Raw genomic sequence first — 17,399 nt, 5'->3', positions numbered from 1 at the left:
GATATACCATACACCGAGAAGGGCATGGGGAGACGACGCCCAGAGGTTGTTGCACCCTAGGCCGTAATCTGCGATCCTCCCTATTTTCGAACCCGGGTCAAAGCCGGGCTGCACGGGGGACGAGAACCCCCCTGATTCCCCTCGTTGCGCGAGGTGCTCCCTTCCCTGTCTATAGCTACGTTTTATAAACAATTGTACATGCCTATACCTACAGGAAAAACAATCGAGGACCCCTATGGGTGCCGGAACGACTAGCTCCTTAGGTCATCACCCTTGAACGTCAAAATTCTATCTATACGTTTCTGCGTGCTTTGCGTTTTTTGAATGATTTTCAAAATTCGCTGTACCGAAGAAGATTTTCATAAATGCATTAGATGCATTGACTGGGAGATATTTTGAGTTTTTTTTTTGCTGGCTGCAGTTTTATCGCTGCAAAAATATGCATTTTTAAATGGATATGGGTCTGATCTTTGTTGAAATTTTTTTTTGGTCCGATTCGCTCAGGTAGTCCAGGCGCAAGATCAGTATCGAGCTGACTCCGTAAACGAGACGATCAGTCAGCCGACGAAAAGGTCGTACGAAGCATTTCTGTGATGTGATTATCACAATTCGCGATATGCAAGGTAAACTTCTTCATTCGACTTCTTGCAATGAGGATCGTTGGTAAATTAGGCTTAATCCATTAAATTTGCTTTTTGCATTTGTCGAGTCGGTGTTTAATAATTAAGCATTGAGGTACAGAATTCAACGTTTCCTGGGTGCATACACTGATTTCGTCATATTAATTTTATGATTGGGGGAGCATTTTCCTGAATTTTGTCACCATTAATAATCTCGAAAAAAACATTTAGAATAAAGATATTACACGAACTGAGATTCGTCGCCGCTATCATTAGCCGGAATCGAAGACGCAGGGAGGCTGAATCAGCAGCAGTAGCATCTTTGAGATGGTGAGAAGGTGCGTATTCGTGTTTCTAACGACGGTGAAGCGGCTCATTCCGTCAGTCGAATAATGTCGAAAAGGGAAAATTTACGCTCGACTGGTAGACGCGACGCCGGGCGTCCCGACGTTCCGACGACGGTGCCGCGTTCCTCTGCAGGCCGTGTTTTTGGGATCGAGTGACGAGATTTTTGAGGGCAAGCGCAGAAACGGGCACCGGCGAAGCTTGCAGTCGACGTCAGTCAGTCGGGTTCGTCGCAGTGCTCCGGTGGATGCGTAGCTTACGGCGTCGCGACGGCGAGGAGCTCCGAGTTTTGAAGATCAAGGGACGCCGTCCGCATCGCTGACACCCAAGATCACGCTTACGCTTAACACCGCGGGCTCGAGTTCTTGACGTTGAGGAGAGAAGAACACTCGACGCGATTCGGAAGAAGAGTTAAAAGATTTCCTTCGTCGACGCCAAAATTATGAATTAAATTTTATATAATTACGGATCGGATACGAATCAAACGACTGAAGTGAAATTCATCCTCAATCGTAAAAAAACCCGACAGATATATTTCACGATAAGATAAAATTGAATTTTTCTACAATCTTCGTCACGCATACTTATAGGCATATCTTATACGCGTATAGTTTTATTTATTTATTCAACTTGATCCGTCGTAATTATTTGTGCCGCAGTTCATGGCCGTACAATATACATTAGGTATTAAACTTTAAGCTCGTAATCATTCTACTTACTATACGCATTGTTTTTCAATCAGTATCGGTATATACTGATTTATTTATTTATTTATTATCCATCTTCCTCTTTCTATCGTTCCTAATATATTCTATGTGTTTTATATAGTATATACGCAACACCGTACATTCGTAGAACGGCAAGGGCACTCAGCGTGCAGCTCCGTAAAAGTCCGTCATTCGGTTAACAAATTTTAGATAATTAGTGTGAAGTGTGCAATACGTGAAGTGTTATGCAAAGTCGACGCTCGGGAAAATAGATCAACAAATAAATAGAGTAAAGAAAGAAGGTTACTAGACGACTACGGACAACGAACGAACGGACTGACGGACGGACGTGCGAAGAACGCGAGACAAGAGAGGAGGACACACGACTATTTCGAGGCTATTTCGAGGTGAGTGCACTAAACTCTCCTTTTATTCCTCTTGTATTTCTTCCTCATATTATACCCACATATAACACGTATACTTTTACTTTTTATAACTGCTCGACTCCTATATTTTCTGTCGCAGGTGTCGCGCGTGTGAATCTCTTAAATTTCTCCGGCTTACAAAACCGTCTTCTTAGCCCCCATAATTCTTATTTCTCATCTCGGTCGGATCGAAATAAGATCCAAAAGTGCGGCATGAGTGCTATAGAAAATATGTTACTTTCTCGGTGTAATTTCGAACGTTTTTTTTATAATTTAAAATAATTTATACCGCAGTTCGACTATTATACGTTTAGGGAATTTTTGCGCACTCGAATTCATCAGTGAATTCCGATCGTTATAAGGCAACGATGAATTTCCATCTCATTTGACGACACGTAGACCGGTTGCCGATCGCTCGCTGATATATCTACGGCGATTTACAGATTATGGAAAGTTTGCCATTTAACATTATACCTCGCAACTATAATCTACCGGTCGTACTACTTCTCGACAGGTTCTCAGCCCCGGCTGACCGTGGCGACTCTTAGTACTCGAAAGTTACGAGTCACAATATCCGTTCAGTGATCAATTATTTCCTCGGTCGACGCGGTTCAGTCAAAAAGTGATGCCAAAGCTCGAGGGATCAGGATGAGAAACTTATTACGATTGCAGTGTCCTGATTACTTTGCCTTTGCTTTCGCTTCGCAATTTTTCCTTCTCTTTATTTTTATTCCAACTTCCCCGCCCTCTTCGACACACTCTAAACGCACGGGATTTTGAAACAATCGTTCAGATGTATACGAAATTTGTGATAAATGTTTTTATTTTATTCTGCAAACGGACATGGTTTGTTCGTCGATTCGGAAATCGAAATCGAAAGTTTAATACATAGTAAACTTGGGTGAAAGGGGTTTACTTGCGACCCTGGTACTCGCTGGTAGAGACGCTTTGTATTTTATGCCTTGTTCTCATTTCGGACCCACCGCAGGATAACCGCGGAGGACGTAATTAGCCCGAAGAACGTAACGCGCGGAGCTAATGCAGGAAGGAAGTAAAGAGAGTAGAGAACGGATATCCGGCAGGTCTCTTCTGTGGCTCTACGGAAGTTGGAAGACGGCATAAATTTGTTTCCACGCACGGAAACCTGCGTACCGAGCTCAGTAATCATCATTTTACGTCGATCGTTAATCACTTCGCGCAAATCTGCAGCGATGACCCCGCGATATTCGTATGGGTACAATAATGGGGGTCCCGATGCACTTGGCCCACTAATCGCTCCGCGGATGTTATCGCCGCGTTGTCGACTCTCCTTCGCGTAGGTATGCATACTCGCTCCTCCTGTAGGTAGATATAACGCACCTATGTGCCATGGATACCGGTTCTAAAATTACAGACGCCGCGCGTAACGCTGTACGACGGAAGGGCGGACAGAGAGAGATACAATTCTTGAAGAAGTGTTTTAAGAACTCGTACTTCTTCGTCTCCCTCGTCCTCCTCCTCCTCCTCCTCCCCACCTCCATCCTTCTCGGTGAACCGCTTTCTTCTCAACTGCCACTTTTGTACTTCTTTTCACTTCCTGCATCACCAACGTCACCGACGGAGAATCTCTCGTGGTGGAAAAATTTCTAATGATATATGAATTATAATTATAATTATACGTGTATTCAAATCGTACAAGGATCATTCTAGCGGAGTATATTTGTGTCGAAAACGAAGCGGATATTCGTATAGGGAGATTGGGTGACAAATATCAGGTGATATTCGGTGATGTTTCGGAACTTCGGCAACTTTTGAAAAGCGATTTTCACCACTCGGCGGCTGTTATAATCATCCTTCCGACAGGCGGTTACTCTAGTGTTCTATACGTCGCGCGGACACCTACATTTACATAGCGCCCATCTAATAACGCAATTTTTTCTTGGCTGCCATGCGAGGGAGGGTCGCGACCCTCGACCCCGGGGCTAAACTAAGAGGGAAGTGGTGACAGAACGGCCATTACGGTGGAAACAAAGCGTTCCTTCCGGGGTCTTAAAACCTACCCCGAAACCTCGAACGACGCGCGCCTCGCGATACGCGAGCTAAGTTTAAACCCCTCGGAGTTATAGTCGAGTTATCGTTAGACCTGGGGGGCTGACCTCAGGGGGTTGGGTTCGTAAATCGCGCCAACCCGTTGACTGAGGGCACGAGGGAAAAAATTACTGAGTGGCGGGCACGCGTCTCGCCGTAGACCAGCTATAGGGAGTAGATTTCCTCGACGCGTTGAATTATGGGGTTGAAAGAAAAATATCTGCATCGTACATATGCGTGTAGCGGCACACGCTGAAGATATTATCTTCCCTCCACTCCTCGTGTCACGTGTGAGTTTCTTTCGTTATTCCAACGTTCATCCCCCGCCCGCCGCCCTGCGGCCTTCCTTTTGAAAAAGTGTTTATAATCGTATCATCAACGATGATTTGGGTGAGAAGAACTGCAATTACAAGCCGAAGACGTAACAAAATTTGCCGTCTCGATACACTTAGTATTCGATATTTTCTTCAGTGAAACCTCGCGTGTTTCTCATTAACCTACTGGGCGAATGACTGTCAGAGTTATTCTGCGAAAAGTCTGTAGTTACAATTTTTTCTAAGTAACAACGCGGATGCTTTCCTTGGAGTAATAATAGCGAGATGATCCTAGGCATCCGATGACGATGTAGTTAGTAACGTTACTGTAACGATGCTGAATGTTTAAGAAAAATCGTTACTTCGTACCTTCAGGAATGTCTGAAATTGAAACAATTTTTTCCCTGATGTTTCGTTACGCCAACGTTGCCAACTTCAGCCTCACGGCGTCCCCCCACGTCTACAGATTCCATACCCGGACGAAAATTGATCTATAGATTCTAAAATTTTTCGGCCTCACATCGCAACGCTCCGTACTCGGCGGGGCTTTGGACCGGAAATAGAGCTTCCTCCAGCTTTCTCCAGCTTCCTATCCATCCGGGCCTAGCGGCGCGGGTCTCTCCTCTACATCTCCTCGTCGCACCGGCTCAGCGTCGAGGGTATAACCCGCGGGCGTCCTTCTCCGAGTCTTTATCTGTCTGCCATGCCGCGAGCATAGCGACCCGCCTATTTTTGGAACCGCCGCAGCACCCAACACTCGCCCTCTTCGACTCCTGCGAGCTCCCAACCGGCACCCAGTCGTCACCCAAGCCGCATACCGCCGCCCCATCTTCGCTTTCCTTTCCCCTAGCGCAGCCTCCTTTTCGCCTTCGCCCGATGTTGTGGAACCGAGGGACAGTCACCCAACCGAATGGATGGAAACCCCCGCGGCTCGAGTTCGTTCAACTCGGTCGGTGCTGGGGTGGCTCTTGTGTACTTTTGGTCTAGGTACCTACTCTGCGCTACGCGGGCCCCTTGACGCGCGCCACCAGCCAGCAGCTGTCAATCGTTGCTCTGAGGTCTGACTTACGGTGCCCGAGCCGCTGCTGCTCGATGACTCGGCTCTTTCCCCAGGAAGTGGAACGCGTTACGGGGCGGCGCCGGGGAACATGGCGCACGAAACCCGCGGGGGGCGACTCGGCTTCCAAGCCGAACGGTAAACAGCCGGCAGTCTCACCGTTTCATTCATAGACCTATATATGCAACACTGTGCGCTGGACTGCGGATATAGAAAATCGACCATTTTCTTCACTTTTTTCTTCGAAATTCGAGTCGAAAATATTTTTCCGAACGATGACAAAAATATGCCTTCCAAGTTTCAGCTCTTTAATATTTATATTTAGAGGTGCACCATCGCAATTTTCTGTTTCCCATTTAAATGACGCGGGAAATTTTGTTTTCTTGAAATTTTGAAGTTTTGGAACTCGTAAACGCATTAGTGTACTGATAAGATCAGAACGTATTTTTTTTAAGGAATTGAACGGTCTGCACGAAAGGTCTGTTATCTAAGGTCAAAAGGTATTTAAGGACTTTAAATAACTTTTTAAAGAGTAGATTAGATACGAAAATATATTCTGGTCTTATCGGTACACCGATACGTTGGCGAGTTATAAAGTTGCAAAGTGTGAAAAAAAACAAAATTTATTTCCCGTGTCATTTACACGGGAAATAAAAAATAGCGACGAGGCAGCTTTAAATATTATAGAATATGAAGAGCTGAAACTTGGACAGCATATTTTTTTCGTCATTTCCAACAATATTTTCAACTTGAATTTTAAAAAAAGAAATAATTGATGTTTTTTTTCTCATACAGCCTAGCGTGCACTAATGGCTGATAAATTTCGAATCTGTAATCGGTAATCGTATAGTATAAGTATCGATATTATTTCAGTATTATTTATTAAAATTGGTCTGAATGCGGTGCTCGCGAGGATGGAATATTCAATTGTACGGTCGAACGGATATTTGAAAAACATGTGTTTTTTTTTTCACTGAATAGTTAAAAAGGATGTTTGTTGGATGAAAACTTTCACAGCGTGAAACATTCATCACGCGAATGTATCCTGTTTTCATGGGGGGTCCGTTTGTTGCTCTCACGTTACTTTGCGCTAACTTTAATTGTTTCAATTTCATCGTTAGGTATGCGCGGTGACGAGTGTGAGGTGATTGTCCGACGGATCATTCTTTTGCATTCGCGATTTTCCGTCGTGTCGTTGAGCCTCTTTTCAATTTTTCTCCGAATCCGGCACGACGTGTATCCGTAGCGATGTACATGATTGTATCTTTATGAAAACCGGAACCTGTCATCCTCAACCTTCCTTCGATCCTTTCTTCGGCCCTCCGTTTTCCGAGTATATAATTATACTTATCAGAGACTTAGAAAACGAGATTGAACGTTAATTTTTGCCAATATTACCTCTACGGTCTGCAGTCGGTATCGTTGTTACAACTTCTCTCCCCGCAGGCGGTGTTTCATCGATACATCGAAACAACCTCTACTCGCGATACTTTTATCCCATTCTTTAAATCGTTGTAAATTCCACGTGGAATCCGTTTCTTACCAACGTTCTATAATTGGTCGGCTCGGTAGGATCGCCGGGGTTATATAAAGGGGAATATAAAGGTTCTCGGTATAAAATAAAAGGTCGAAAAAGAAAAGTCACAGATTTAAAGAATGCAGTAGCGTATACACACAAAAATAGCCCGCAACCTAACACACCCCTCCGTACATACGCACACCTACTTACTATCGGCTCTCATTTTCTCTCGGGTAATTATCGTCGTGTACGGTATAAGTAGGCCGCAACCACCGATGCGGGAATCTCTCGCGTGCTTTAGACTCTCGAGAGTCTGGCTCGTCGGTATCCTGCGGACGTTCCCGGGGCTCCGATCGCAGCTTTGGCCGAATTGACCGCGAGTCGGATCGCGTCGCGTCGCTGCAGGAAGCTTCGGCGCGCACCGAAATTCCTTCTGCACCCCGGAGTGAGTCCAGGGTCCGTCTCTTCGTCTAGTCCGTGTATTTTTACCCAAACTTGTTCGGCCGAACGCGGCACGCCGTCGAACCGGGAACGAATATAGCCAGCCTTTCGCCTTTCGCGAACGATCGTCAATTAGACCGGGCGTCTAGACCGCGGTCTCAAGTTCGAGGAACTTCGTTACCGGCGTCGTTTCGCCCAGCGAGATTTCCTCCTCTTCGTCTGCGCCAGGTGAGGATTTCCCGCCGTCCCCGGGGGCGGCGGATCGTGTTGCAACCGGGGCAACGCACCTTCGGTATAATCTTTGCGGGACGGTAGGCGGCTCTCGAACGACGACGGCGCCAAACCTTTTTCGACCACGGTGACAACTGCGCCGGGGAAGCGAGAGAGCTGGAGGGGAAAAAAGTGCGAGAGAGACGCGGATAGCGGTGTCGCTAAATTTAGCCCGGGCCACCCTCGCGCTTGTACAAACTTATCAATGCATTCGGAGACACGTGGGTGCGGAGAACCATAAGTCGGGGAACCTAGTCGAGGCTCCGCAACGCTTTCGTGCACGCGGATGGATTTGATTTCACCCGATTGTGGACACAACCAGTCTCGTTCCGCTCCCGGATCGGGCCGCAGTTAACGTCTCGCTCGTCTAGACGACGATTAAACCAGAATAGAGAATCACTCGGTCCCATTTACACATCCCGATAACCCCGCGAGGTTCCGTCGTCGATACTATCAAGACCCTCGAGGTTCGATTTCCTGGAAAGATTAATGTCGCCGGATCGCCTCCGTGCACCATTCTCTTCGCTTTCCTTATACCCATACACTCCTGGCACTTGAAAATAAATTCTACAGGTCGCACTTTGTGATTTATCGGTTTATACAGACTCGGTTTTAGTGCTGCGCTGCTTTATATCCGCGCGTGTCTGAAAATACTGAAACATGCCGTCGTCGTCGGTGAAAGTGTGCCTCTCCTTCTCTTTTTCAACTTTTCTGGCGAAAAACGTGGAACGAAACCATCGATGAATTTAATCCATTGTCCTTCCTACCGTACACAAGTCCTTTAAATTACATCCAGATCGAATGAAACGACAAAAAGAGACGTTTGCGGGTTTGATTTGAGGCACGGAAGTCCTGCAGCGCCTGCACGGTATGCAGCTCGATGTTCTTGGGAGCGTAGCGGGACTATCGAGCGATGATTTGTTATGCTGGGTATTACACGAGCGAAGGTGTAAAACCGATCCCGCTCTTGCCAAACTCGTTTTACGTATTCCAATAAGTGATTTCGCGGTGAGCAAACAACTTTGAAAGCCCTCGGTATTTCAGTTCGGTCTGCAGTGATGATTGCGGCTGCCGCGCGTTATCGCGCGCATTTGCAAAAGCTCGTAAATAACTTTTTATATCACGTGAAACTATACGGAGCTACCTGTTGTAATTTCTCTGTAGTAACTGTGAACAAGACTCTGAAAGCATCGGTATTTTATCCCTACATTCAAGGACGAATTTCCGCACACCGTTGACTCTGGCAATAATTAATCATGATTCGAATAAATGAATTTTTAAATCAATACGTTAGCTCACCATTGAGTAAACGGAGAATCCGAGGATTACGTTGCGTACCTTTAACGACGCATTTCGTGGTACGTAACAACTGGTCCTCCAGGAAGCCGCAGCCTTTTGGCCGATGCGAAATGAAACCGGAGTCGAAGAGACTCGGTGCCTGAAGGCGGCAGCGACGTTGATCTTCGCGAAAGAGGGAGAGGTATGGAAATATAACTTTGGTAGGAAAGCGGGAAAGAGAAAGACGGAAAAACGGGACGCCGGCTTGCTGGATGATCGCCAAGGGTGCTATGACCGTAGGCATTTATACCCCCCGTGAACTCACGCGCGGTAAAGCTTTAAGCACAAAGCGGCGCCTCGTAACTTTCTTTCCATTTTGATTGAACAGTGTTTCCTTGTGGCGTTTACTGCCCGACCGTTTAATCAAACCCCCTTCAAACGCTTACCACGTGGATCGTGGCGTGAGGGTCGTGAGCTGCATTCGAAAATCAAATAGTCCTGAAGGAATATGCCTTGCAGCATCCAGCAGGATCATACGAATAATGGCGTTTCGATGTTTCGTTCCCGATCAGTCAGACACCAAGATTATCTCCAAAATATAAGATCGAAATCCATTGGTCCTCTCGCCTTGAATCTACGTCTTTCCATTGTGCGTCTTTCCGATGCAATCCAGTTCTTCAGAGAAACTGTAACGCCCTTGGCTCAAGGGCTAGACATGCCGTGCTCTGCGCAGGTGCAGTGGATATTAAATCTTGCACGCGATATCGGAGAATATGTATATCCGCTCAGACGTGACCGCCTATTATCCGTCTAGGAATAATTTTCAAACCGATTATGCGTCGAGCGATTTACCATGTTCGCTTTGCAATTAATTGAAAATACCTGTCTCTATTATTGCCCACATCCTGTTCCTCTCATTTCTTACTCTTTCGGTTTTCAAACTGGGAGCAAAGCTCTCGCCGACGTGGTAATGGACCGGGCGTCGAATGTGCCAATAATAAACAAACAAGGCAGGAACCAAAAACCAGTTACATATCTCGGCGGTAACGGCATTGCACCGACGTCACTTCCTCCTCGTCCAGTAGCGAGGCCGGAAGCGTTCGTTCGTTCGTTCGTTCGTCGCGTGAATCATACGGACTTTATGGCCGTCTCTGATTTCTCGCAGCTTCCTGCAGTGCCTCACGGTTGTAGCTGCTGCAACTCTCTTATTCATTAATTCCTTCCGCCGTTAAATACGTCGGCATTAACTGTCGACAACAATGCATAACTGCACGGTTATCAGGATCCGATCTAATCCACCGGACGGCCGCGATCTTGACGCTTGAGAACACGGAGCGAGAGAGGCTTTAATTGAACTCACCGTCGCCGCGTACGTACGTCTCTGTCGAGACCGTCACGTTCCCATGCATCTCACATCAGTGGAAACTTGAGCCAATGTTAAATGTGTTTAGACTAGACCAGGGTGCAGAGTTATGAGCGCTCCACTGTCCGACCGTGACAGTTCAGACGAATTAAGACCCGGTCTCACTCGGCAGGGGTCCATCGCCAATTGCTACCGAACCCAACGTACCGTTCCGTCACGTGGGATTGAAATCTTTCGACAAATTTCTACGACTACGTTCTTGACACCCGGAAATTCCATTCGGAGTAAGATGCAGAGAAGCAGAGAAAAGTAAGCTTATAAGACGTTGTATCGTCGCTGCGGCTTCCCGACGCAGACCGACGAGTCTCTTTCTCATTATCATCGTATTTTCGTTACGGATACTTTCGAATCACACACGTTACGTTCCGTTCGCAAGGACTGCCGAAGCATAAGGGTTTCCCGGTGGTGAGTGAGGCGTTCTTCTGGAACCGCTAGACTTCCGCTTCGCGGACGGGAGGACGGGACCGGCTATTTCTGAGCACCGTCGTCGGGGACAATGGACTCATCGCTCTCGGTGTGGCCACGTCGGTTCTTCCCACACTGCAGTCGGCGCGCGGCGTGCTCCACGGACTAGAGGACCTGGCACCTTCTCCGCGGATCGAGCTTTCACCACCTGGTTAACGGAACCCCAGGCTTTGCCGACTCACTTTTATGACGCCTAGCCTCGGCCTGAGTACCGCGAACGGAACTGTACCGCGGGCACCCGACATGCCTTGATTCCTCAATTCTTAATACCAGCACGTCGTAAACCGTTTGCACTATGCACTGAGGTCAGGGTCAGGATAAGAAGAACAGAAGCCACGTTCCATGGTAAACCTAGGAGAAAGGGGAGGAATTATATGGAGGGACGTGGCGAGTCATCAAGTTGACGGGGACGAGAGACGGACCGACCCCTGGTGCATATTGCGTTCTTTCTTTCCGTTGGACAACGGTACCGTTTCCGAGACAGTGATTCCACCTGATTATTTTAAAGACCGCTGTACGAAGTCGGTCTTTTTTTTTTCGTTGCGAGACAGCTTGAGATCCGGAGTCTTGCGCGCCGCCGGTGAATGGCCCAGTTTGGCTGGTCTTCGACTGGTGCGAAGGAAGGAAGGTAGGCGCGTTCGACGGGTACAGGGACGTTGTTACCGGGTCCAAAGGACCCGCTGGACCTCGAGGACACGGCGAACGATCAGGGGCGAAAGAAGGAAGGGGAGAAATACGGGCAAAAACAGCTCCTGAAAGCAATGTGATTGCTATATTTGGCTCTCTGAGTCACCCGACCGGCTAGTGGAGTAGCTAGTGGCTGGTGCGGCTAGCGGTTCAACGGTTGTATTCACTTTATTTGTATCTTCACTCGAGCCGAGTGATCGGACCTTCTCTTCGGGGTGACGGAACGCGAAGCTCGACATTGTTTATCGAACAGAGTTGGCCGGGTAGAAATGAAAAGTAAGAAGATTTTGTGCCCGTTACCGAGGACGTCAAAACGACGCACTCGAAATTGGTAACTACAAACTCGTTAATTCTGATCATCGAACGAGAGTAACGATCGCCTGTACCAATATCTGCAGCGTGTTTGCACGAGTGGGCTGGTTCTGCTAAAACAATTTTCTGGCTTAACGGACGTTTTACGATTTCGCAATTAGTCACGCAAACACGTATCGGTGTACACGGGCATTCTACGAGGGATATTAATTTCTGAATATCGCCACGGGTTCGCGGTCATAAAGTAAAATCGTACATCTCTCCCTGTACCTGGAATCTGGACAAGAAAAATAAATTGGCATGTAAGTTGAGCGCAGTTGTCTTTCCAAGCGGCATTGACCAAATAGTTTTTAGCACTTGCTCGTCGAAGCGATCGATCAATCAAGAGCTCATCTGTAGATCGTTAAATCAAGATTAAGCTCACCCTAGAGGACGATCTATAAAGGCAGTAAAAATCGAGACTCGTGATTCGCTCGAATTCCGCAAGGGCGATAAATCTCTTCTTGTTACGATTCCGCGCTCTTTCGGTACGAAGCTCATCGGTTTTTACTCATTTCTGTTTCAGCGCGTACATTTATCCAGTTTCGGGGTAATCGTGCCTCGCGCCGCCGTGCTGGAAGGTAACGAGGATGAGAGACTCGATCGTTTACACGCCCGTCTCCATCGGTCCGGACACAGACGACGAGGACACGCTGGTCAACGCCGAGGTCTACAACAATGGTGAGTTCTTTCACGTGTCTCTTTATCTCCCGACTCGAGGTTAAGGTCTGGATGCCGCGGCGATCCTCAAGTGGAACTCGGTAGGCGGTTGACGCCGCATGTCCAGCCCCGAAGCTTTAATGCACAATAATATGAACCGCGGTAGGTTCACCCTACTTTGCACAGAGACGAAGCAACGGACGCGATCCGCTTCGTAAGTGCTTTACTCACGGCAATGCCTTCGCCTCACTGTCCCCTCGACATCTAGCGCACTGAGCAGGTAATCCGAGACACGTTAGCGACGTCGTCAGCGATGTACAGGGTGTGCCAGCGGTTACACCGGTCGGACTTTTCGAGGTGAGAACAAGATTGGGAAACAGGTTGGTAGCCTCTCGGCTCGAGCGCCATTAGAACTCGATTTTGACACACTGCCGGGGATTGAGTATTGATTTCTTGTTCCGAGAATTTCGTAACACCCCCGAGTAACGCTTCCTTCGCACGGTCCTGGCCGATTCTCTCGAGGCCTCAGCGGATCGGGGGGAGCAGAAGAGACCACAGGATGAGTCATGCGCTGCCCGAAGGCGTTTTTGCGTTCACCGGTATACTTAGTGATCGAAAAGTACGCCTGGTACTTGCCATATTGCAGGAGTAAATTTCGAGATTGTCTTCAGCTTTAGTCAATGTTTGCCGAATGGAAAACGTGCTTCAACTCGAGTCTCCGGGTATTTTCAGTCGCCGTTAGTTACACGTGTGCGCGAGCTCGTTCGGTCGCGATCCCTTTTCCGGAAGCGATAAGCATCTCTAGAGGCTAACGATAAGTAGACACATGGACTTGAATTGTTTTTGAAATAGCGAGGCACTTGCTCTTAGAAAGCACCGTGAATGATATTTGGGTCAAGTTTGATTCCGAGCCTGATAACAGGACGAACCGGAAGCGAGGAAAGGAGTAATTTTCGTCTCAATGTTATACTTCGTACGGGTTGCTTTGGTCCTGCAGGCCGCGGGTTCGGAGCGGCGACAGGTACTCGTTAATTGATGAAACTTAACGGAGTATGGGTCTGAGGTATAATAAAAAGCGTTAATGTCAAGCGTCCTCGAAAGCAATTAATAATTGTTTTCTGCGATATACAGTACGGGGTTATTATACTTTTGAACGCGATCGTTTGCCGCCCAACACCATTCTTTCCTACCGCGTATTGTGTTATGTATACATGCAGTGTATAAACCTGTACGGATTTTAACGAGCGTGGTTCGAGAGAGTTGTAAATTTGAAACGAATATCGTAACTGGCGTCGTTAACGTCCTCGTATTTCATCGAAAATTGTTGAATTTCGTGAGAGAGCATTTTATCGTATATGTCCTACATTACTCTGGGTTTTTAGTCAACAATTACGTCGGTATACCTACTTTCGTTACATACGCGTCACAGCCGGAGAAACCGTTCAACGTTTTCGACAAAGTCGATTTGTAGACGCAATTGGTATAACATTTTTTCGGCAGGACACACCGGTTCGCTGCAAAAACCAATTTCAGGCAAACGATTACTCTCGGATTGCGAAAGATTTCATTAAATAAAATTATGTAACGTACTTAAATTTCACGCGATACATTGGTTACCGGAATCGAATAATAACTAAATAAACTGTCGTAAAAATTTAATTTCAGGTTTATTCAAATTCGGTAAAGATTGAGATAAAAATCAAAAGGGACAATCTTAGGTTTTTTTTGCGATATTTGGAGTCTAATATTCTGTATAGTGTTTCTGAATTAATTTGTAGCCATATTTTTTGAATTCGTCGACTTCACAGGAATTGAAAACCCAAAGCTACAAGATCGTAGGATTAATTACTGAGAAAATACAACAAGATATCTTCGTTTTATTTAATGCATCTTTTGAACTTTTGAAAATGTAAACACTTGGAGCAATTTGAGTTTGAGGGCTTTATCGTTCATAGTTTCAAGAACGTTTCAGGATTTTTTTATTAAATTTATTAACAAAACGCCATACGCGTCATGCCGCCATTTTTTCACTAATCAAAGTCCTCGCACTCAAATTGCTCCAGACTTTCGTTTTCTGTGACAAAAAAAAAAATTCCCACGTCAAAAAACGTCGATTTCGAGTTGAGATTGTTTTAATTTCCGAGGAGCGTATAAGCGCAGCAAGAAAGCGAAGACGAGTCCTGGTGACCAGCGTCTTCTTGCCCTTCTTGTCCCCCACCAAGCCGACTACGCGGCGCCCGGACTACGAACCGGGGCCTGGGACCCGTTTTACCTTTCGTTTCTCCGGGGCACTGCCGTAGCGGCGCGTTTCAGTTGATGTAATTAAATCCACAGAATCACGAGGTAAATACGATAGACGTACAATGGCCGTCCTCACAATTCTCGCTGCAACTCGGCGCCGTGCACTCGGTTCCATCTTATTGTTACCTGCCGGCCGCCCCCCTCGGCGCTTTACTTTGTGCGCCAAGTCACGCTGGGAGCTTCGACACCACCGACACGTCACCGGCTTCATTTCACGCGCAATTTAAACTGCTCCTCGCTGCCATTTTACTTGGCCCTATCCGAAGGAGTCGTTCCTTGCGCGGACGTCCACTCGATTCGCGTTGATATTAACGATTCCGCGGAGCTCTTTCAGGGAAGGAGAGACTCGCGGTTGCTAATTGCCGGCTCGCCTGATGCTCTTCGCGTCGACGTCGTTCTCATTTGGAGGAATGATAAATAAAAATACCCGGATTGAGTCCTGTATACCCACTCGGGTATTTTACCTACCAGATATTCTGGTTATATCGTGATTAAAGGCAATCGTTATATTCCGAGAAACAGACCTCCTGCCGCGGTGATAAGTTGGAAATGTACGTGTATTAATAGTCCCCGTAATTAGAGAACCTTGAGGCGGAATCGTGTTTGCTTGTACGGAGACCTCACTCTCGAGTATATTTATAGCTATTGCTACTTCAAATTTTGCGGTACGAAATTATCAGCAGCTCGGAATTCATGACCGTCCGTACGGTAATCGTTACAGGTGCAACTCCTGTCTGTATTATTATATACCCTGTCCGAAGGAAGATACTGCATAACGGGGAGCGCGGAGGATATGAAAGTGCCAGGCGCCATGTGTCGTTATTCATCATGCACCGCGTGCGTCACGTGAACGCGTGCAAAAAGGGAAAATGGGGAAGGAGAGAGAAGCCGGCGAACATGCCGATCTTCGCGTCTCGGTATCACATTATCACAAGCCCATAACCCGGCGTGCCTTTCCCCCGAACGAACAAAGCTCTCACCATCGGAAGCCAGAGTCGGAGCTGGCGGACTTGATAAGCGGCGAGTCGACGACTCGCGTATATCGCCGCGCGGTCGGGAACATCTAGTATAGGTGCAAAGCTGCCTAGCAGCAGCGAAGACAAAAAAGGGAAAAAATTTACGGAGAGGTGTAGGTACGCCGCTGAATAAGTAACCTGTAAGAAAAAGGAACGGTGGCGCTCGACGATGGTTGCTTGGATGGTCTCTGAGGAAGAGGAGGAAGGCGATGTGGCGGCATGGGCAAGGTGAGTGGCCCCATCAACGGCTATCCTCGTCCTGCTAGAGGCCGGATGAACTACGTGCTTTCACAATTTCATACACTCCGGTTCAAGTTGTTTGGCGCATGGCCCTGCAGCGTATCATCCTTACGATTCCGCCGCAGCGTTCTGCTCCGGATCATCGACGAGTGTCAGGCGGTAAAGAGATTTTTTCACGAGTAGGGTATGTCCGTGGGTAATTCCAACCCGGGAAGAAAGTTGAACCCGAGCGAAATGGCAGGTACCCACGAATTATTAACACCGGTAAGCTGTGCGTACCGAGTGGTTATACGGCATTGTGTATAGGTGCTACATGCATTTTAACTCGAGAACGAAAATTATCTCACGGGTAATTACGCTCCATCCTGTAACGCGGGAACGGCGGTAATTGTCCAGACAGGAAGTCGGTATACGCGATATTTATACGTCTACGTACGTCCGCGGTCAGAGGGAGCAATCATTCGGCGTTGTTAAGTGTTCGGTTTAGTTGACGTTGGATTAATGCCGATTTGCCGAGGAGAAATATCAATTTTATCACCCCCAGGGCCTTGCCGTAAAGACGAATACTGCTCGATATCGGTTAGCCCTTCGTAACGAGGTGAACATTTCTCACTTGTGCGGCATGCAAATGCCAACTCTCTTCGACGTACCGAACGTGGCTACATTCAGTCTACCTGTCCTGCTGGTATTACGCTGCAGCGGCTTTGTATATGTCCGTAACCAGGCGTGTAACTCGGATTATCGTACTACTGCGTATTCTGCACTTGTAGGTAACTGAATTTATTCACGCGACAATGACGATGGCCGATCTTCGCTTATACACGCGAAATACTGTAACCAGAGAAGTTTCGTTCGCCTATTCGTTCCACGCTTCCTTCCCACTAGAGCGCGATGCTCTCTCGCAGTAGAAGTGTAACCATTGATCCTTTGAGTCACAGAAGCTATTACAGTGGCGCCCTTTCTTTTTTTATCTCATTTCTTGTACATCCCATGCAAAATCTTGAAATTTTTTGACCAGACTCGCATACAGCGTCGGAAAATTTATAAAAAATGTATAATTGCACTTTTATGTCGAAAAAACTGAATTGCATTACTGAAAGGGTTAAAAGATGATCGATTTTTTTTATCGAATTGACGCTGATGATACCGTTTGTACATTGTGGATAATGGACGATGTTTAGGGATAGATGAAAAATTTGCCTCGAGTTTGCGC

The 17,399-nt window shown here is 47.1% G+C and overlaps 1 protein-coding gene across 1 annotated transcript in view; it reads left to right on the top strand.

The window, feature by feature from the left end:
• Window positions 1–12,521: 12,521 nt before the first annotated feature.
• Window positions 12,522–17,399, top strand: part of rols (rolling pebbles) — a 67,749-nt gene continuing 62,871 nt past the window's right edge. The window contains exon 1 of the mRNA XM_046631917.2: window positions 12,522–12,650. Coding sequence (XP_046487873.1) covers window positions 12,560–12,650 — 91 coding nt within the window. The 5' untranslated portion in view covers window positions 12,522–12,559. The remainder of the gene's footprint in view (window positions 12,651–17,399) is intronic.

Source organism: Neodiprion pinetum, chromosome 6 (assembly GCF_021155775.2).
Source record: "Neodiprion pinetum isolate iyNeoPine1 chromosome 6, iyNeoPine1.2, whole genome shotgun sequence".
NCBI lineage: Eukaryota > Metazoa > Arthropoda > Insecta > Hymenoptera > Diprionidae > Neodiprion > Neodiprion pinetum.
The sequence above is the reverse complement of the archived record's forward strand: the minus strand, read 5'-3'. Positions and strand labels throughout refer to the sequence as shown.